Source organism: Scyliorhinus torazame, chromosome 8, assembly GCF_047496885.1.
Source record: "Scyliorhinus torazame isolate Kashiwa2021f chromosome 8, sScyTor2.1, whole genome shotgun sequence".
Taxonomy (NCBI): Eukaryota; Metazoa; Chordata; class Chondrichthyes; order Carcharhiniformes; family Scyliorhinidae; genus Scyliorhinus; species Scyliorhinus torazame.
In genome coordinates, this window is record NC_092714.1 from 24,521,924 (window position 1) to 24,543,839 (window position 21,916).

Here is a 21,916-nt window from a genome sequence, read left to right on the forward strand (position 1 = left end):
ATAGAATGATCTACCCGCCACGATGAACGATTCCCAGTCCTGTGCTGTTACCTGTTTTGACATTCAGCTCAGCTGAAGGGCTCTCGTCTTCACAGGCTCTGGAGAACACACTCACGGTGTACTCCGTGTCAGGCTCCAAATCCAACACTGTCCACTCCAGTTCCATGGTCTCGGTTTCATTCACTACCACTTTGTCCGTCACCACCTGGGCAATAAAGAGCTGCTCTTCGTAAGTGTCTGTTGTCCATGTTAGGTGGAAGCTGGTGGTGGTCACGTTGGAAACAGTCAAGTTAATAACCGGGGCAGGAGCTGCTGGAAACACAAGGTTTTTCCTTTTTTAAATTAGCCAGCACAAAACATTTCCAAGGTATCTGAGCAGGGGCACTCAGAGTGACACACTGCAGTCATGTGTTCATATCCCCAGCATTGTTCATTTCAGTTGCATTAATAATTATTCATTTCTAAAACAAATAGGTACATGAAGAGTTTTGAAAGAGTCAACAGGGAGAAAATGTTTTCTCTGGCAGGATGCTCAGAGATTTCCGATAATAGGTAAAAGAATCATGGAGAATATTTTTACGCGATACTCTAATTTATGGAAGAACGCGATGAGTCATTTTTAAGATCGAACCAATCAGAAATACCATTGCAAGGAGGTATTTCCCAGGCATTTGAATGTTCCCTGATGAAATGATGCTGGATTCTGGTTGGCCGCATTGGCAGGTTGAAGAGAGCGTTGTCTCAGAGATCTGATTCAATGAGTTCCTGGGATGCAAGTGGTCTCTGATTCTCTTACCCAATTGGGGAAGAGTATTCTACAACTTTACAACATGCACAGTCACACAAGAGTTTAACCAAGATTGATAGATTGTAGCAGACATGCAGCTCAATGCTGTCAGAGACCCACATAGGCTGGCTCCATTTCTTTTCTGCGGGATCATGGGGTTGGATTTCTCTCGTGTTTCTCCCAATCGTCCACTGCAACTTCAGCGGAAGGCACGTGAAAAATCTGGGATCATTGCGTAAGTGGCTTTCTTTGGAGCTTCCTTGCATCTTCCGTTGACGCCACAGTGGGACACTGGGACAAGTTTGAGGAAATGCAACCCATAATGGCGCAAGGCTTGGAGGCCGCTTTTGTTATGTGAATACTGACTGAATGTACTATCAGTAAGACTGAAGATAAAATGACTATTACATACAGCATGGAAGTATTTCTGCATAAGGGAAGCCAGGTGCAAACCTAGAACTGTTCAGGTAGATGGCCATTGTTGAGATATATCTGGTACTGGACTGAATTGAATTAAGTGTAGCAGCTGGTCCAGAATGGATGGTGTCTATTAAAAGATAACAAGCAGCTGTAATTAACTGGTAACAAGGCTGGCAAGTAGCCAGAGCTTTAGAGATGCTACGTCACCATGCACTAAAAACACCATGCAAATGTATGCAACTTATTTACAGTGATTAACAACACCGTTACATTGTAAATCCGATTTTATGAAACTATTATGCATATATTGAACCTTTACTAATGCTTTCAAGAGTTGGTGGCCAAAAAAGTATGAGACTACAAAGATCACAGAAAACAGAACATGGAGAAACCCCCTGGAAAAGTGTTTTAAAAGAGATGGTTACAGGGACAATGGTGCATTGGTTTTGATCTTCTAGAATTCCCTAGATTCTAGAACAATCCCAGCGGATTGAAAGGTAGCAAATATAACATCGCTATTCAAAAGAGGAGGAAGAAAAAACAGAGCAAACGCTATAATCCATTAAAAAGGACTTGGTAACGGCACTTAGAAGGTCATACAACTGGACAGTGTCAACACAGATTTATGAAACGGAAATCTTTTTTGACAAATCTGTTTTGAGGTTGTAACTTCCAGAGTATGCAAGGGGTAACAGTGAATTCAATACAATCAATAATGTGCCACATAAGATTAGGGCTCAAGGAATTGAGGGTATTAGCATGGATTGAGGATTGATTAATAGACAGAAAGCAAAGAGTAGGGTCATTTTCGGGTTGGCAAGTTGTAACTAATGAACCTCAAGAATCAGTGCTTAATTTTCCCTCAGCTTTGATTTAGTTGTTAGGAGCAGGTCTAATACATGGTACAGAGTTAGGTGAGAAAGTAAGCTGTGAGGAGGATACAAAGAAGCTGCAAAGGGGTGTATACAGGCGAAACGAGTGGGCAAGTCATGGTTAATGAATATCATGGAGTGAAGTATGAAGGTACGATCTTCAATAGGAAAAATGGAAAAGCAGATTCTTTTTTCAACTGGTGAGAGACTGTGATGTGTTGGTATTCAGGGGGGGCCTGGGTATCCTTGAACACAAGTCAAAGAATGCAAACCTGCAAGGACAGCAAGCAATTAGGAAAGCAAGTGATATGAAAGCCTTAATTACAAAGGGATTGGAGTATGAGTAAATAGGCTTTATGACAACTCACTAGGACTTTGGTAAGGCCACTCCTGGAGTACTGTGTTCAGTTTTAGTTTCATTACGAAATAATACATGCTTTAGGAGTGCAATGAGGGTTCACAGATCTGATTCCTGGGATAAGAGAATTGAATAGTCTCGGGGCGGGACGCAGCCGGTAGATCCTGGGACAGGTCTCACCCAGGATTGCACAGCAGTCGTTACGCCTCCCGAAATCTAACCAGAATGGGCAAGACCCAGTCTTGCACAGCTGAGTGAGTTCAAGAACCCACTTAATCATATTGCCGCCAGATTGAACGGCCTTGCCGTGGAAAACCCAGCCGGGGTTCAGTGCTGGGTCCTACAAACAGGGACCAGGTAGAATGGTACCTGGGAGGGGGGGGTGGGATCGGAGGCCCCCTAGGTGGGGTGGCAGCCTGGCACTGCTGGTGCCACTTGGGTACCCAGCCAAGCAACCAGGCTGTGCCACCCTGGCACCCTGACAGAACCACCCGGGTGCCAATCTGGCACTGCCAGCGTGCCAAGGTGACAGGCTGGCATTTTACCCATGTCGGGATCTGGTCGGGGGTGCCTTGCCCACATGAGATGCGTGCGGGGGGGGGGGGGGTGCTCGACAACCCCCTTATAGGTGAATTGGGGCATGGGGGGGGGGGGGGTCCAGACGCTGAGTCGGGGGGGTCAAGAGATCGGGGCACCAGGAGGAGCTCTGCTCGTCGGAGCTCCTCAGTGAAGGAAATGACGCTGAATGTGGCAACCGCAGAGCATTCCCTGGGAGGACACAGAAAATACAGAGTACCGATAGATAGTGGGGTCACTCCAGATGTGACAAGCGCTGGGATCGACCCTACTAATCCCGCCCAGAACAGACTCCTTTTTTTTAAGTTAGATCGTGTCCTAGGTCTATATTCTCTCAAGTTTAGAAGAACAAGAGGCTATCTTGTTGAATCATATGGTGCGCGATTTAATCACCGCTTGTTCTCGGCGCAGTTCTGGGCGAGATTAGTTCCCTGTCTAACCGGCCCACTCCCGATGTCGAGGTCCGGATCACGCCCAAATGTGGCGAGCATATCATTAACCCAATATACATTAGTTTCCATCTCATTAGCGAGATTGAAGTCGGATGTAAAGACCTTCCGGGAATTAACCGGCACCCCTACGAGAAATCACCCGGACGTCGTTTAGCACTCCTTTTTAAAAACGTGAAGCTGGCACAATGTCTGCTGAGGGGAAATGAGGAGGTGTGCAGCCATTTCCACTTTAAGGCATTCAGTTAAATGGCACTGAAGCTGCTGCCTCAGTGCTCGGGGGATCGGGGGGGGGGGGGGGGACACCCCTTAGGGTAGTTGGGCTTGGTTCAGGGGCTGAAACACTCCAGGTCAGGGATCGCCCCTGGGCCATGAGGCCTTCAAGCCATCTTTAAATATTGTGGATACCCATAACAGGGGCAACTACAGCTGCTGCCTGTCTGTCCTACCAAACATTTCCAGGACAGAGCCCTGTTCTTCACTCTTTGCTGATGATCACTTTAACTCCCTTTGAGTGTAAGCATCCTCGAGCATACAGTTGAAGGCTATTGCTAATAAGGATTGGCCTTATTGGTTGTGAAAACACTTCACAGCTGCTTGCTCCTGCTAGTGGCTACAGAAGCCTGGAGACTGCTGCTGCTGTTTCCTTCCTTTTCTGTAGCCGGAAAGAAGGACAATTTTTTTCTCAGATACCTGGGTCCTGGAACATCGGGCTCAGTGGGACGTATGAAACCAGAAAATAATCCGGTTTGAAGCAAGAAGATCTGCGGGACCTGATGCGTGACATTGATCCAAATGTGCCACCTGATGACACCGTTGAAGAAATGCTTTTGCCATGCTTGTGTGTTGGCTAGAATGAGTGGTGAGGGAGCATTTAAAAGCTGCTCCCCCTTGTTAACGGTGAATCGCTGAGGCACAGATCTGGCAAATCAGACGGCGAGTCTGGCAGTAATGGAGAGAAGCTCGTTGGGGCTCATTTCCTGCACTAAGTGCTATTAGATATGGGCTGCGATCTCCCAAGAGCAGCCATTGAGAAACACCCCACCAAACACACCCAAAATCACACTTCGAAATGTTTCCGTTAAATCTCACCCATCGAATTACAAAGGGGCTTGAAAGGTTGATGCTGGGAGGATACCTCCCCTGGCCTGGGAATCTTGAACTGGGGATCACTGTCTTCAGGTGAGGGAACAGCCAATTAGGTCTAGGATGAGGAGAAATCCCTTCACTCAGAGGGTTGTGAATCTTTGGAATTCAGGGAAGTGTGGATACTCAGTCATTGGGCTAGATTCTTCCGTCCCGCCCGCTATAGGGTTGCCACAGGCGAGACGCGGACAAAGGAAAAGTCCATTCACCTTGGGCGGGTTTCTCCAGTCGCTGGGATGGTGTGGCCGGAGAATGCCGCCCATTGAATATATTCAAGACAAAGCTTTTGGGCACTAAGGGAATCACGAGATATGGGAATAATGCAGCAAGTTGGAGCAAAGGTAAAAGAAAAGCCATGATATTATTGGCTGGCGAAGCAGTTTCAATAGGCTGAATTTAATGCACCTGTTCCTATTTGTTACATACTTAGTAGCCAAGTTCATTCCCCAGAATATGAAGATTTGAGAAGCTGTTCTATGCATAAAGAAACAAAATCAGTAGAAAATGACAGCGTAAATGTTTGATTATATATCGTAACTTTTAATGATGTCATATTCCTTGACCAGAGTAGTCCATTATATGACAATAGACATAGGAACATAGGAACAGGGGCAGGCTATTCAGCCCCTCGAGCCTAACCCACTATTTAATAAGATCATTGCTAATCTTTGGCCTTTGAGCCATATCTCTTGATATCTTTGCTTCACAAAAATCTATTTATCTGAGATATAAAATTAGCAACTGATCCAGCTTCAGCTGCTGTTTGTGGGAGAGAGTTCCAGACCTCTACCACCCTTTGAGTGAGGACATTCTTCTTAACATTTCTCCTGAACGGTTTAGCCCCAGAATATGCCTCCTCGTTTTAGAATCTCCAACCAGTGGAAATAGTTTATCTTTATCTACCCTGTCTTTCCCTGTTAATATCTTGAATACTTCAATCAGATCACCCCTTAACGTTCTAAATTCTAGCGAAAACAGGCCTCATTTGCACAATCTCTCCTCGTTAGGGTGGCATGGTAGCACAGTGGTTGGCACTGTTGCTTCACAGCACCAGGGACCTGGGATCGATTCCCGGCTTGGGTCACTGTCTGTACGGAGTCTGCACGTGCTCTCTGTATCCTCCTGGGTTTCCTGCGGGTGCTCCCGTTTCCTCCCACAGTCCCGAAAGACGTGCTTGTTAGGTGAATTGGACACTTTGAATTCTCCCTCAGTGTACCCAAACAGGCGCCGGAGGGTGGCATTTAGGGGATTTTCACAGTAACTTCATTGCCGTGCTAATTTAAGCCTACTTGTAACATTAATAAAGATTATTATTATTACTTACCCCTGTATTCCAGGTTTCATTTTTGTAAACCTATGTTGGACTCCCGCCAGGGCCAATATATCCTTCCGAAGGTGTGGTGCCCAGAACTGCTCACAGTACACCAATTGGGGTCTAACCAGGGTTGTGTTTAGCTGCAGCATAACCCCCGAGTCTTGATAGTCCAATCCACTAGATATAAAGGCTAGCATTCCATTAACCTTTTCTGCACTTGTTCTTGGCATTTTAAGGATACATGCACCTGAACCCCCAAGTCTCTTTGGACATCCATTGTATCTAACCTCTTTCCATTTAGAAAGTACCCTGCTCTATCTTTTTCTGGTCCAAAATGGATAACCTCGCACTTGCTTGCATCTGCCACAATTTTGCCCATTCGCCTAGTCTGTCAATATCTCCACCAGTGAAATCTTCCACTATAACAAAGCCGATGGTAAACTTTGCTCGTCTACATTGAAAGTATCCCTGAGGGCATTTAAGAGTCACCCACTGTGAATCTGGGGTCACATGTAGGCCAGACCAGGTAAGGACGTCAGATTTCCTTCCCTACAGGAGCCAGTTGAGTTTTTTTTCATGACAATCGACAATGGTTTCATGGTCATCTTACGATTTTTAATTCCAGATTTATTTATTTTTTATGAATTCAAATTTCGCCATTTACCAAGGCAAGGTTCGAACCTGGGTCCCCAGAGCATGACTCTGGGTCTCTGGATTATTAGTCCAGCGACAATACCACTACGCCACAGCCTCCCCAGTTAGCCCAACCCTAATTGCCCTTGAACTGAGTGGCTTATTAGGCTACTTCAGAAGGCATTTAAGAGTCAACCACATTGCTGTGTATCTGGAGTCACATGTAGGCCAGGCCAGGTCAGGGCGACAGATTTCTTTCCCTCAAGGACATTAGTGAACCAGACAGGTTTTTATGACAATCGACAATCTTCAGATTTTTAATTCCAGATTTTGAATTCAAATTTCACCATCTGCCCTGACGGGATTCGAACCCAAGGTCCCAGAACATTGGATTACCAGTCCAGTGACAAACCACCATGCCACCACCTGCCCTACTGCCCAATGAGTACTAGTGCTTTATATTCACTTGGATGTACATAAAGGTCATTAGAAATATTTCCTTGTACCGTTACCTGTTTTTACGCTGAGCTCTGCTGCAGCACTCTCATCTTCACAGGCTCGGGAGATGATGCTCACAGTGTACCCGGTCTCGGGCTCCAAATCTAACATGGTCCATTCCAGTTCCACAGTCTCCGTTTCATTCACAATGCTACCATTCTTCAACAACTGCACGATAAATATTTGTTCCTGGTTGATCTCAGTGGTCCATGTTACTTGAATACTGGTGCTGGTGACCTTGAAGACAGTCAGGTTGCTAACTGGTGAAGGAGCTGTTGAAAAGGTGAGATTTGGGAGAAATGGTCAGGCTGCATGGCCCAGCTAAATGGTCATCCCTGCAAGGAGGCCCGTAACTCCCTAAAGGTGGCACCAACACTTGACCCTCTCCCACAAGTGGGCACAGGTTGGCATACCTCTGAAGGTATGTTTATGGTGTCCTATGTCGACAATAAGAGCCAGATGACATTTCAGCAGCCTACTCAGCGAGATCATGGCAAAGGGTGCCTCTCTCAGAATAATCTAATGATGCAGGGAAAGGTGCTAAGGCAAGTGTGCGACTCTCCTTAACGGTGCCAGGAGGAATAGGAGTGATCCTCCATCTCCTCAGGAAAGGTCTGAGCCTCTACTCCCCTGGTGTCCCATCCCCTTCCCACCTACCAAATGGCCCCATTACCCCCATCCCACACCACGCCTCACACCTTTATCTTGGTGGGGAAGCGTGGCCACTGGGCCACGCAATTTTTAACTGGCCTGAAGCCACGCCAGCTGTTCCTTTATGTCCCGTTTCGGGTCGTGCAGCTGGATGGTGGGCTGTCAATGACGCTTGGCCTTTCTGATCAGCTGAGGGTTCCTGCAGTCAGGTGGGCAGAATGGCAGTCGAACTGTTTCAGTTTTCCTAACCCCTGCCCCACCTTCCCAAATGTCCACCCGGGAGTTAAATTCCATTCCCTGACCCCTGTGTTAATTTTGTGCCGGTGGCGAATTGCTCCATTTCGATTTAAATGGCTTTTGCTTTTTTATCTGTGAGGAAAGAAATGTTCACATGCGCCAATCGTCTTCAAGGGACTTGCACATGGTTGGTTTAGCACAGTGGGCTAAACAGCTGGCTTGTAATGCAAACCAAGGCCAGCAGCACGGTTCAATTACCATACCAGCCTCCCCGAACAGGCGCCGGAATGTGGCGACTAGGGGCTTTTCAGAGTAACTTCATTGAAGCCTACTTGTGACAATAAGCAATTATTATCTGCTTACATTTAGCTGTGACGCCTAAGGAAGTAGTGTCTAAAATGATGGACTAGAAGAGTAAAATATAATTTTTCTTATAATACCAGCAAATCACCTTTGTCATTTTTCATCAATGTGTGTGTGTATTTATATGTGTGTGTTTATATGTGTGTGTGTATTTATATGTGTGTGTGTATTTATATGTGTGTGTGTATTTATATGTGTGTGTTTATTTATATGTGTGTGTTTATTTATATATGTGTGTTTATCTATATATGTGTGTGTGTATTTTTATGTGTGTGGATCGATATATGTGTGTATCTATATATGTGTGTGTGTATCTATATATGTGTGTGTGTATCTATATATGTATGTGTATTTATATGTTTGTGTGTATTTATATGTGTGTGTGTATTTATATGTGTGTGATTATTTATATGTGTGTGATTATTTATATGTGTGTGTATTTATGTATGTGTGTATTTATATGTATGTGTGTGTATTTATATGTATGTGTGTATTTATGTATGTGTGTGTTTATATGTATGTGTGTATTTGTATGTGTGTGTGTATTTATGTGTGTGTGTTTATATGTGTGTGTTTATATGTGTGTGTATCTATATATGTGTGTGTGTTTATGTGTGTGTGCATTTATATGTGTGCATGTATTTATATGTGTGTGTGTATTTATATGTGTGTGTGTATTTATATGTGTGTGTGTGTATTTATATATGTGTGTATTTATATGTGTGTGTATTTATATGTGTGCATGTGTTTATATGTGTGCGTGTGTTTATATGTGTGTGTATTTATGTGTGTGTGTATTTATATGTGTGTGTGTATTTATATGTGTGTGTGTTTATATGTGTGTGTATCTATATAAGTGTGTGTGTTTATGTGTGTGTGCATTTATATGTGTGCATGTATTTATATGTGTGTGTGTATTTATATGTGTGTGTGTATTTATATGTGTGTGTGTGTATTTATATATGTGTGTATTTATATGTGTGTGTATTTATATGTGTGCATGTGTTTATATGTGTGCGTGTGTTTATATGTGTGTGTATTTATGTGTGTGTGTATTTATATGTGTGTGTGTATTTATATGTGTGTGTGTATTTATATGTGTGTGTGTGTATTTATATGTGTGTGTATATGTGTGTGTGTGTATTTATATGTGTGTGTGTGTATGTGTGTGTATTTATGTGTGTGTGTATTTATATGTGTGTTTTATGTATATGTGTTTATTTATATGTGTGTGTGTATTTATATGTGTGTGTGTATTTATATGTGTGTGTGTGTTTATATGTGTGTGTGTTTATATGTGTGTGTGTGCTTAGATGTGTGTGTGTGTTTATATGTGTGCGTATTTATATGTGTGTGTATCTATATATGTGTGTGTGTATTTATATGTATGTTTATATGTGTGTGTATCGATATGTGTGTGTGTATTTATATGTGCGTGTTTATACGTGTGTGTATTTGTACGTGTGAGTGTATTTATATGTGTGTATTTATATGTGTGTGTGTATTTATATGCGTGTGTGTATTTATATGCGTGTGTGTATTTATATGCGTGTGTATTATATGCGTGTGTGTGTTTATATGTGTGTGTCTTTATATGTGTCTGTGTCTTTATAGGTGTGTGTATTGATATGTGTGTGTGTATTTATATGTGTGTGTATCTATATATGTGTGTGCGTATTTATATGTGCGTGTGTTTATATGTGTGTGTGTATTTATGTGTGTGTGTATTTATATATGTGTGTTTATATGTGTGTGTTTATATGTGTGTGTTTATATGTGTGTGTATTTATATGTGTGTGTGTTTATATATGTGTGTGTTTATATGTGTGTGTCTTTATATGTGTCTGTGTCTTTATAGGTGTGTGTATTGATATGTGTGTGTGTATTTATATGTGTGTGTATCTATATATGTGTGTGCGTATTTATATGTGTGTGTGTTTATATGTGTGTGTGTATTTATGTGTGTGTGTATTTATATATGTGTGTTTATATGTGTGTGTTTATATGTGTGTGTTTATATGTGTGTGTATTTATATGTGTGTGTGTTTATATATGTGTGTGTTTATATGTGTGTTTGTTTATCTGTGTGCATTTATATATTTGTGTGTATCTATGCATGTGTGTTTATCTATGTAGGTAAGTGTATCTATATATATATATGTGTGTGTATGTTTATATTTGTGTGTACCTATATATATACGTGTGTGTATGTATTTATGTGTGTTTATCTATATATGTGTGTGTGTATTTATATGTGTGTGTGTGTATAACACCTTTCTGGGGAAGGTGGGATCTCTACAGATAGGATGGTCTACATCTGAACCTGAGGGGCACAAATATCCTGGGGGGGGAGATTTGTTAGTGCTCTATGGGGGGGTTTAAACTAATGCAGCAGGGGCATGGGAACCTGGATTGTAGTTTTAGGGTAAGGAAGAATGAGAGTATAGAGGTCAGGAGCACAGATTTGACGTCGCAGGAGGGGGCCAGTGTTCAGGTAGGTGGTTTGAAGTGTGTCTACTTCAATGCCAGGAGTATACGAAACAAGGTAGGGGAACTGGCAGCATGGGTTGGTACCTGGGACTTTGATGTTGTGGCCATTTCGGAGACATGGATAGAGCAGGGACAGGAATGGATGTTGCAGGTTCCGGGGTTTAGGTGTTTTAGTAAGCTCAGAGAAGGAGGCAAAAGAGGGGGAGGTGTGGCGCTGCTAGTCAAGAGCAGTTTTACGGTGGTGGAGAGGATGCTAGATGGGGACTCTTCTTCCGAGGTAGTATGGGCTGAAGTTAGAAACAGGAAAAGAGAGGTCACCCTGTTGGGAGTTTTTTATAGGCCTCCTAATAGTTCTAGGGATGTAGAGGAAAGGATGGCGAAGATGATTCTGGATATGAGCGAAAGTAACAGGGTAGTTATTATGGGAGACTTTAACTTTCCAAATATTGACTGGAAAAGATATAGTTCGAGTACAATAGATGGGTCGTTTTTTGTACAGTGTGTGCAGGAGGGTTTCCTGAAACAATAAGTTGACAGGCCAACAAGAGGCGAGGCCACGTTGGATTTGGTTTTGGGTAATGAACCAGGCCAGGTGTTGGATTTGGAGGTAGGAGAGCACTTTGGGGACAGTGACCACAATTCGGTGACGTTTATGTTAATGATGGAAAGGGATAAGTATACACCGCAGGGCAAGAGTTATAGCTGGGGGAAGGGCAATTATGATGCCATTAGACGTGACTTGTGGGGGATAAGGTGGAGAAGTAGGCTGCAAGTGTTGGGCACACTGGATAAGTGGGGCTTGTTCAAGGATCAGCTACTGCGTGTTCTTGATAAGTATGTACCGGTCAGACAGGGAGGAAGGCGTCGAGCGAGGGAACCGTGGTTTACCAAGGAAGTGGAATCTCTTGTTAAGAGGAAGAAGGAGGCCTATGTGAAGATGAAGTGTGAAGTTTCGGTTGGGGCGATGGATAGTTACAAGGTAGCGAGGAAGGATCTAAAGAGAGAGCTAAGACGAGCAAGGAGGGGACATGAAAAGTATTTGGCAGGAAGGATCAAGGAAAACCCAAAAGCTTTCTATAGGTATGTCAGGAATACGCAAATGACTAGGGAAAGAGTAGGACCAGTCAAGGACAGAGATGGGAAATTGTGTGTGGAGTCTGAAGAGATAGGCGAGATACTAAATGAATATTTTTCGTCAGTATTCACTCAGGAAAAAGATAATGTTGTGGAGGAGAATGCTGAGCCCCAGGCTAATAGAATAGATGGCATTGAGGTACGTAGGGAAGAGGTGTTGGCAATTCTGGACAGGCTGAAAATAGATAAGTCCCCGGGACCTGATGGGATTTATCCTAGGATTCTCTGGGAGGCCAGGGAAGAGATTGCTGGACCTTTGGCTTTGATTTTTATGTCATCATTGGCTACAGGGATAGTGCCAGAGGACTGGAGGACAGCAAATGTGGTCCCTTTGTTCAAAAAGGGGAGCAGAGACAACCCCGGCAACTATAGACCGGTGAGCCTCACGTCTGTAGTGGGTAAAGTCTTGGAGGGGATTATAAGAGACAAGATTTATAATCATCTAGATAGGAATAATATGATCAGGGATAGTCAGCATGGCTTTGTGAAGGGTAGGTCATGCCTCACAAACCTTATTGAGTTCTTTGAGAAGGTGACTGAACAGGTAGACGAGGGTAGAGCAGTTGATGTGGTGTATATGGATTTCAGCAAAGCGTTTGATAAGGTTCCCCACGGTAGGCTATTGCAAAAAATACGGAGGCTGGGGATTGAGGGTGATTTAGAGATGTGGATCAGAAATTGGCTAGCTGAAAGAAGACAGAGGGTGGTGGTTGATGGGAAATGTTCAGAATGGAGTACAGTCACAAGTGGAGTACCACAAGGATCTGTTCTGGGGCCGTTGCTGTTTGTCATTTTTATCAATGACCTAGAGGAAGGCGCAGAAGGGTGGGTGAGTAAATTTGCAGACGATACTAAAGTTGGTGGTGTTGTCGATGGTGTGGAAGGATGTAGCAGGTTACAGAGGGATATAGATAAGCTGCAGAGCTGGGCTGAGAGGTGGCAAATGGAGTTTAATGTAGAGAAGTGTGGGGTGATTCACTTTGGAAGGAATAACAGGAATGCGGAATATTTGGCTAATGGTAAAGTTCTTGAAAGTGTGGATGAGCAGAGGGATCTAGGTGTCCACGTACATAGATCCCTGAAAGTTGCCACCCAGGTTGATAGGGTTGTGAAGAAGGCCTATGGAGTGTTGGCCTTTATTGGTAGAGGGATTGAGTTCCGGAGTCGGGAGGTCATGTTGCAGCTGTACAGAACTCTGGTACGGCCGCATTTGGAGTATTGCGTACAGTTCTGGTCACCGCATTATAGGAAGGACGTGGAGGCTTTGGAGCGGGTGCAGAGGAGATTTACCAGGATGTTGCCTGGTATGGAGGGAAAATCTTATGAGGAAAGGCTGATGGACTTGAGGTTGTTTTCGTTGGAGAGAAGAAGGTTAAGAGGAGACTTAATAGAGGCATACAAAATGATCAGGGGGTTGGATAGGGTGGACAGTGAGAGCTTTCTCCCGCGGATGGATATGGCTGGCACGAGGGGACATAACTTTAAACTGAGGGGTAATAGATATAGGACAGAGGTCAGAGGTAGGTTCTTTACGCAAAGAGTAGTGAGGCCGTGGAATGCCCTACCTGCTACAGTAGTAAACTCGCCAACATTGAGGGCATTTAAAAGTTTATTGGATAAACATATGGATGATAATGGCATAGTGTAGGTTAGATGGCTTTTGTTTCGGTGCAACATCGTGGGCCGAAGGGCCTGTACTGCGCTGTATTGTTCTATGTTCTATGTTCTATATGTGTGTGTGTGTGTGTGTGTGTGTGTGTTTATATGTGTATGTTTGTCTATATGTGTGTGTATCTATGTACCTGTGTGTATTGTGTTGAAAGTGATGAACACTCTCCTACAAGACAATTAAATATGATGCAATTGCTCTGTGCAAGAGCTATCAATTCACAAAGACCGTCTGAATCGCCAATAACAAATCTGCAGTAGAAACAATTGAAGATCACGTACCACAGTGAGACACTTTTGAATACTGACGAGCAGCTGGGAACCCAGGCCCGCTCACATAGGTAATCATCGCAGAGGCAAAGATAGTAGAAGATTGCCCTTGGGTGGTTGTGGGAGTTAGCACAGTTGTCGTGGCTTCTGTCAAAAGATAGTTAAGTAATTTTACACCCAATTTCAAAACTTTGCTTTTGGAAGATAGGCACCACTGGCGAGACTGGCACTTATCGCCCATGCCTGGTTGCCATGGGAAGATGGTTGTAGCCCTTATTCTTGAATCGCCAGTGGTGACAGTTTGATCCAACTTGCGAAATCATGTTAGAGAGCAACAGAGCCTGTGATGGCCCTCCAGTTTCACAAGGAGGCCGGTTCCATGCCAGTATAAGGGCTCACCCGCTTGAAATTCTTAAATTCAATCAATTGCTGCTGGGAGAATGGCCCAGGGACTCGTCCACGGTAGGTGGGCCCAGCCTCCAGGTTTCCCATGCGATGGCCTACGCCAAGCCCGGCTTGTCAACTCTGAAAACCTCCATGCCGGAGAATACATCATGTTCTCAATCGGAAAGTTAGGATTATTTTTGTGAGGTTAGTTCATTGAGGCCTCCCCAGTTTTCAGGTTCAGCCAACTTGTATCTTTATTTTATCATGGGATGTGGGCATTTGTTGTTCATCCCTCATCACCCTTGGAATGGTTTGCTCGGTCATTTCAGAGGGCGGGTAAGAGTCAATTACGTCGCTGTGGGTCTGGAGTCGCAGGGAGGCCAGACCAGGTCAGGGATGGCAGATTTCGCTCCCTAAAGGACCCAGTGTACCAGATGGGTTCTTACAACAATTGATGATAGATTCATGTTTATATTCTAGATTTTTAACTGAATTTAAATTCCACCAGTTGCTGTGGTGGGATTTGAAGCCGTGAAAATCCCCTAGTCTCCACACTCCGACGCCTGTTCGGGTACACGGAGGGAGAATTCAGAATGTCCAATTCACCTAACAAGCACGTCTTTCGGGTCTTTTGTGGGAGGAAACCGGAGCGCCCGGAGGAAACCCACGCAGACACGGGGAGAATGTGCAGACTCCGCACAGACAGTGAGCCAAGCCGGGAATCGAACCCAGGTCCCTGGCGCTCTGTGAAGCAACAGAGCTAACCCGGAAGAATCAACTATCATGCTGTACCCGAGACTGCTGAGATCATTTTGTGCAAACTTCACGACAACACCTACGATTCTGGGATCTTTGTCTGTGTCTGAAACTTTGCTTAAATCAACTTCTAATTGTTTCCGCGATTCACGCCTCACCTTCACAGGACCTGCCAGGCCAGGTTGGGCTCACGTCCCTGTAGCGTTCGCTACAGATGCAGATGTATGACCCCTCGGTGTTTTTACACATTGCGTGAGGGGAGCAGTCGTTGTAGGTTGGTGAGGTGCACTCATTAACATCTAAAAGGGACAAAAGATTCAGAAATAATTGTGTGCAGTAGAACCCCAACACCTAGACTAATTGAGCATGACTGGCTTCCAATGTCGCGGTGGGTAAACGCACCACTCACTGTGGCAGTCGACCCCACAAACACACACCATTCAATACATTGACAACTGGTCAGGACTGGAGTGGCAATTGGCCTCAGCACTGCACCCTCACCAGGATAGAGTCCCATTCCTCGGGGTGGAGTCTGCGCGTTGACTACAGTGGGAATGAAGGTTGGGCAATGTTTTAAACTAATGGCCAGCCAATCCATACCCAATGGCAGCGTTAGGTCCTGATCGCAGACTGAAAATCTAACCCATTTGATCTCTGTCCAGTCGACTGCACATGCAGGGTTTGAATGGAGCTGGATTCAAACTTTAATGCCACTTCTGACTGAGCACTGTGCTGACATTCACTGATCAGATTCCACAATGAAGAATGGTCATAAGCTGAAAAATATTGCAGATTGGCCAATGCCCCTGTGGAACCAAACATTACCACCAGGCTGGATCTTTAGAAAGAGAGAGCGCAATAACAATTCAGAAGAATGACTGCCTCAATATTCCAGACTACCCTAGAAATTTCACTCAGCTCAGACCTAGAGATTCCCCCTGCCTGCCAGGTGGGGTGGAGATGGAATCTTCCCAGTAGCCCCATTTCAAGGGTTGAAATTTACTTCAACCCTTTGGATATTATTACCTCAGAATTTCATGTCCTATTTTTGCCTCAAATTGCAACTATATATTCGCCTCACTTCTTTAGCCTGTTAACTGACCTAAGTTGCCCCCATGGAAGCAGCCAGCTACAGCAGGTTCTACTGCCGGCAACGCAGCCGGAATGCCTCAACAGACACAGGACCTCTGTCCCAAATATTAAACAGATCCCACCTTAATGATTCGGAACGGCCTGGACAGTCAACAGCAGAAGTCCTGCCCGGCTACAGTTTCAACGCTGGAGCAGGGAACACAGCAAACAGTCACGCGTCCCAAAATGCATCACAGGAACATTTTCTTTTCTACCCAATTCATTTTTTTCCAATTAAGGGGTAATTTAGGGTGGCCAATCCATCTACCCCGCACATCTTTGGGCTGTGGAGGCGCAACCCACGCAAACACGTGGAGAATGTGCAAACTCCACACGGACAGTGACCCAGGGCCGGGATCGAACCTGGGACCTCGGCGCCATGAGGCAGCAGTGCTAACCACTGTGGCACTGTGCTGCCTCTACAGGAACATTTTCAAATGAAATTTGACTACAAATCAGAAAAAGAGATACAAGGACAAGTGACTAGAACTTGCTCAAAAAGCTAGGTTTTATAGAGTGTCTTAGAGAAGAGGCAGAGACAGAGAGAGACACAGGAGAGATACAGAGAGACAGAGAGAGAGACACAGGAGAGACACAGGACAGATACAGAGAGAAACAGGAGAGATACAGAGAGACACAGAGAGACAGAGACAGAGAGAGAGAGACACAGGCGAGATACAGAGAAAATCAGAGAGAGGCACACAAGGGCAGCACAGTAGCACAAGTGGCTAGCACTGTGGCTTCACAGCGCCAGATTCCCAGGTTCGATTCCTCGCTGGGTCACTGTCTGTGCGGAATCTGCATGTTCTCCCCGTGGCTGCGTGGGTTTCCTCCGGGTGCTCCGGTTTCCTCCCACAGTCCAAAGACGTGCAGGTTAGGTGGATTGACCAAAAAGGTTAGGAGGGGTTATTGGGTTGTGGAGATATGGTGGAAGTGAGGGCTAAAGTGGGTCGGTGCAGATTCGATGGGCCGAATGGCCTCCTTCTGCATTGCATGTTCTAGAAAATAAGAGAGACTTGGGAGAAACACAGTTAGATACAGAGACACACACACACAGAATTGGAGGAGTGCAAAGATCTTGGAGGACAGTAGGATTGGAGGAGGCGACTGAAATAGGGAGGTACAAGGCTGTGAAAGGATTGGCAAGCAAGGATAAGAATTTTTAAATCAAGGAGTTGCCAGAACGGAAGCCATTGAGCACAGTGGGTGGGGTAATGGGGCTTGGTCCAGGTTCGGACACAGGCAGCAGAGCTTTGGAGGAGCTCAGGTTTTTAGAACGTGTAAAGTGTGAAGCAGCCATAAGAGCGACGCTTTAATTTTAGTTAAGAAGGCATTTACACCTTCTAAGAATATGGGGGCCAGGTCTAATCGTCTAGTGAGCCCACTTACCTGAAATGGAGGTGCTGTTCTGATCATACGCAAAGACAGAGCTGTTGTACAGAGAGGAGATCAGTGCAGAGGATATATTCCAGATACTCAGTTTGATTCCTTGATCAATAACAATGTCAAAGTTCACCACAATGCTCCCATGGTTGAGAGATTTTATCCGGACCAGAATTTTCCCACTTTGATATAATTGATGGATTGTTGGTGGGAGGGAGTTTTCAAGCTGAAATAAAAAGAGTTATAAGCTCTTATAAAAAGTCATTACTTCATTCTGTTTGATTTTATGCTCTTCGGTGTTAAGTTTTCATTTGAGTCACCAGATTCTCATGAGTGTAGCCCAGTGTTTATGGTAACTCCAAGGTTGAGTCAGATACCAACAATAACAACCATAGCTTACATTTATATTGCTTCTTTCAATGTAATAAAACATCCCAAATGGCAACATCGGTGCAATGCAAAACTGAGTCACATCAGAGATGCACCAGATGACCAAAAATGTGGTCAAAATGGTAGATTTTAAGACGTATCTTAAAGGAAGAGTGATGTGGAGAGATACAGAGGTGTAGGAATGTCATTGTGTGCCAGCGTATAGGTGAGAAATAGGAAAGGGCCAAGCTTAAAGGAGATTTGTCACTATGGACTAGTGGAAGGGAAGGATGCAATAGAGGCAGGTGATTGGATGATCTCGATCTTAGTCCATGAGCCCCCTACACTTATTATTGGAGGTGTGGGTGGAGGGGGCAGGGGGAGGGGTTTGAGGAGCCAGTTTGGTGGGGAGAAAAGGAGTCGCGGGTTATCATTACTCCCCCATGGATTCTGGAAGAGGAAACAGCATTAGCGGACACCAGCACGTCCTGGTTGTGTTTTATTTTTATTTATTTTTTTTAAACGCATTTTATGCGGCGGCGTGAGAACAGCTGGTGAGTGGTGAGTCAGTTTCAGCGGGAGCATTGCGGAAGGAGGTTGCTGGGAGGTAAGTCAACCTTTAAAAGCACTTGTCTTTGCAGGGGCAGGCCAGTCGATTTCGGCGGCGTGAGAACAGCTGGTGAGTGGTGAGTCAGTTTCAGCGGGAGCATTGCGGAAGGAGGTTGCTGGGAGGTAAGTCAACCTTTAAAAGCACTTGTCTTTGCAGGGGCAGGCCAGTCGATTTCGGCGGCGTGAGAACAGCTGGTGAGTGGTGAGTCAGTTTCAGCGGGAGCATTGCGGAAGGAGGTTGCTGGGAGGTAAGTCAACCTTTAAAAGCACTTGTCTTTGCAGGGGCAGGCCAGTCGATTTCGGCGGCGTGAGAACAGCTGGTGAGTGGTGAGTCAGTTTCAGCGGGAGCATTGCGGAAGGAGGTTGCTGGGAGGTAAGTCAACCTTTAAAAGCACTTGTCTTTGCAGGGGCAGGCCAGTCGATTTCGGCGGCGTGAGAACAGCTGGTGAGTGGTGAGTCAGTTTCAGCGGGAGCATTGCGGAAGGAGGTTGCTGGGAGGTAAGTCAACCTTTAAAAGCACTTGTCTTTGCAGGGGCAGGCCAGTCGATTTCGGCGGCGTGAGAACAGCTGGCTGGTTAGTCAATTTCAGCAGGAGCTGAGAATTTTTCTTTTTTTTTATTTTAAATTAGTTTTTTAGGCGGGAACAGGAAGTCGACCCGCGGACGTCTGGGAAGACCCTCCCCAATAAATTCTGGTGGAGAGGAAACCTGAGACACTACACGTGTAGTGTCTCCCACCCGCCCTCCTCCTCTAACCTAATAATAAAACCCATTGGTCTGAGGTAAGTACCATATTTTATTATATTATTATTATTTTTTAGCCAGATCTTGGTAGAAAGTTAGAGGAATGGCAGGGAAGGGAGTGCAATGTTCCTCCTGCAGGATGTTTGAGGTGAGGGATGCAGTTAGTGTCCCTGCTGATTTTACCTGCAGGAAGTGCTGCCATCTCCAGCTCCTCCAAGACCGAGTTAGGGAACTGGAGCTGGAGTTGGAAGAACTTCGGATCATTCGGGAGGCAGAAGGGGTCATAGATAGCAGCTTCAGGGAATTAGTTACACCAAAGATTGGAGATAGGTGGGTAACTGTAAGAGGGACTGGGAAAAAACAGTCAGTGCAGGGATCCCCTGCGGTCGTACCCCTGAGAAACAAGTATACCGCTTTGGATACTTGTGGGGGGGACGACTTACCAGGGGTAAGCCATGGGGTACGGGCCTCTGGCACGGAGTCTGTCCCTGTTGCTCAGAAGGGAAGGGGGGAGAGGAGCAGAGCATTAGTAATTGGGGACTCTATAGTCAGGGGCACAGATAGGAGATTTTGTGGGAGCGTGAGAGACTCACGTTTGGTATGTTGCCTCCCAGGTGCAAGGGTACGTGATGTCTCGGATCGTGTTTTCCGGGTCCTTAGGGGGGAGGGGGAGCAGCCCCAAGTCGTGGTCCACATTGGCACCAACGACATAGGTAGGAAAGGGGACAAGGATGTCAGGCAGGCTTTCAGGGAGCTAGGATGGAAGCTCAGAACTAGAACAAACAGAGTTGTTATCTCTGGGTTGTTGCCCGTGCCACGTGATAGTGAGATGAGGAATAAGGAGAGAGAGCATTTAAACACGTGGCTACAGGGATGGTGCAGGCAGGAGGGATTCAGATTTTTGGATAACTGGGGCTCTTTCTGGGGAAGGTGGGACCTCTACAGACAGGATGGTCTACATCTGAACCTGAGGGGCACAAATATCCTGGGGGGGAGATTTGTTAGTGCTCTTTGGGGGGGTTTAAACTAATGCAGCAGGGGCATGGGAACCTGGATTGTAGTTTTAGGGTAAGGGAGAATGAGAGTATAGAGGTCAGGAGCACAGATTTGACATCGCAGGAAGGGGCCAGTGTTCAGGTAGGTGGTTTGAAGTGTGTCTACTTCAATGCCAGGAGTATACGAAACAAGGTAGGGGAACTGGCAGCGTGGGTTGGTACCTGGGACTTCGATGTTGTGGCCATTTCGGAGACATGGATAGAGCAGGGACAGGAATGGATGTTGCAGGTTCCGGGGTTTAGGTGTTTAAGTAAGCTCAGAGAAGGAGGCAAAAGAGGGGGAGGTGTGGCGCTGCTAGTCAAGAGCAGTATTACGGTGGCGGAGAGGATGCTAGATGGGGACTCTTCTGCCGAGGTAGTATGGGCTGAAGTTAGAAACAGGAAAGGAGAGGTCACCCTGTTGGGAGTTTTTTATAGGCCTCCTAATAGTTCTAGGGATGTAGAGGAAAGGATGGCGAAGATGGTTCTGGATATGAGCGAAAGTAACAGGGTAGTTATTATGGGAGATTTTAACTTTCCAAATATTGACTGGAAAAGATATAGTTCGAGTACAATAGATGGGTCGTTTTTTGTACAGTGTGTGCAGGAGGGTTTCCTGAAACAATATGTTGACAGGCCAACAAGAGGCGAGGCCACGTTGGATTTGGTTTTGGGTAATGAACCAGGCCAGGTATTGGATTTGGAGGTAGGAGAGCACTTTGGGGACAGTGACCACAATTCGGTGACGTTTACGTTAATGATGGAAAGGGATAAGTATACACCGCAGGGCAAGAGTTATAGCTGGGGGAAGGGCAATTATGATGCCATTAGACGTGACTTGGGGGGGATAAGGTGGAGAAGTAGGCTGCAAGTGTTGGGCACACTGGATAAGTGGGGCTTGTTCAAGGATCAGCTACTGCGTGTTCTTGATAAGTATGTACCGGTCAGACAGGGAGGAAGGCGTCGAGCGAGGGAACCGTGGTTTACCAAGGAAGTGGAATCTCTTGTTAAGAGGAAGAAGGAGGCCTATGTGAAGATGAAGTGTGAAGTTTCGGTTGGGGCGATGGATAGTTACAAGGTAGCGAGGAAGGATCTAAAGAGAGAGCTAAGACGAGCAAGGAGGGGACATGAGAAGTATTTGGCAGGAAGGATCAAGGAAAACCCAAAAGCTTTCTATAGGTATGTCAGGAATAAGCGAATGACTAGGGAAAGAGTAGGACCAGTCAAGGACAGGGATGGGAAATTGTGTGTGGAGTCTGAAGAGATAGGCGAGATACTAAATGAATATTTTTCGTCAGTATTCACTCAGGAAAAAGATAATGTTGTGGAGGAGAATGCTGAGCCCCAGGCTAATAGAATAGATGGCATTGAGGTACGTAGGGAAGAGGTGTTGGCAATTCTGGACAGGCTGAAAATAGATAAGTCCCCGGGACCTGATGGGATTTATCCTAGGATTCTATGGGAGGCCAGGGAAGAGATTGCTGGACCTTTGGCTTTGATTTTTATGTCATCATTGGCTACAGGAATAGTGCCAGAGGACTGGAGGACAGCAAATGTGGTCCCTTTGTTCAAAAAGGGGAGCAGAGACAACCCCGGCAACTATAGGCCGGTGAGCCTCACGTCTGTAGTGGGTAAAG

General features: G+C 45.4%; 1 protein-coding gene across 7 annotated transcripts in view; it reads right to left on the minus strand.

Moving 5' to 3' along the window:
* LOC140427679 (uromodulin-like 1) overlaps positions 1-21,916 on the minus strand; it is a 123,439-nt gene that overhangs the window by 53,430 nt on the left and 48,093 nt on the right. For 3 of the 7 annotated variants that reach the window (XM_072513165.1, XM_072513167.1, XM_072513163.1), the window contains exons 9-14: positions 17,531-17,750; positions 15,169-15,309; positions 13,880-14,014; positions 7,069-7,326; positions 1,200-1,334; positions 52-312 (exon numbers count right to left, since the gene is read on the minus strand). In XM_072513165.1, coding sequence (XP_072369266.1) covers positions 52-312; positions 1,200-1,334; positions 7,069-7,326; positions 13,880-14,014; positions 15,169-15,309; positions 17,531-17,750 — 1,150 coding nt within the window. The remainder of the gene's footprint in view (positions 1-51; positions 313-1,199; positions 1,335-7,068; positions 7,327-13,879; positions 14,015-15,168; positions 15,310-17,530; positions 17,751-21,916) is intronic. The other 4 variants (XM_072513166.1, XM_072513164.1, XM_072513169.1 and 1 more) reach the window with 4 other exon arrangements.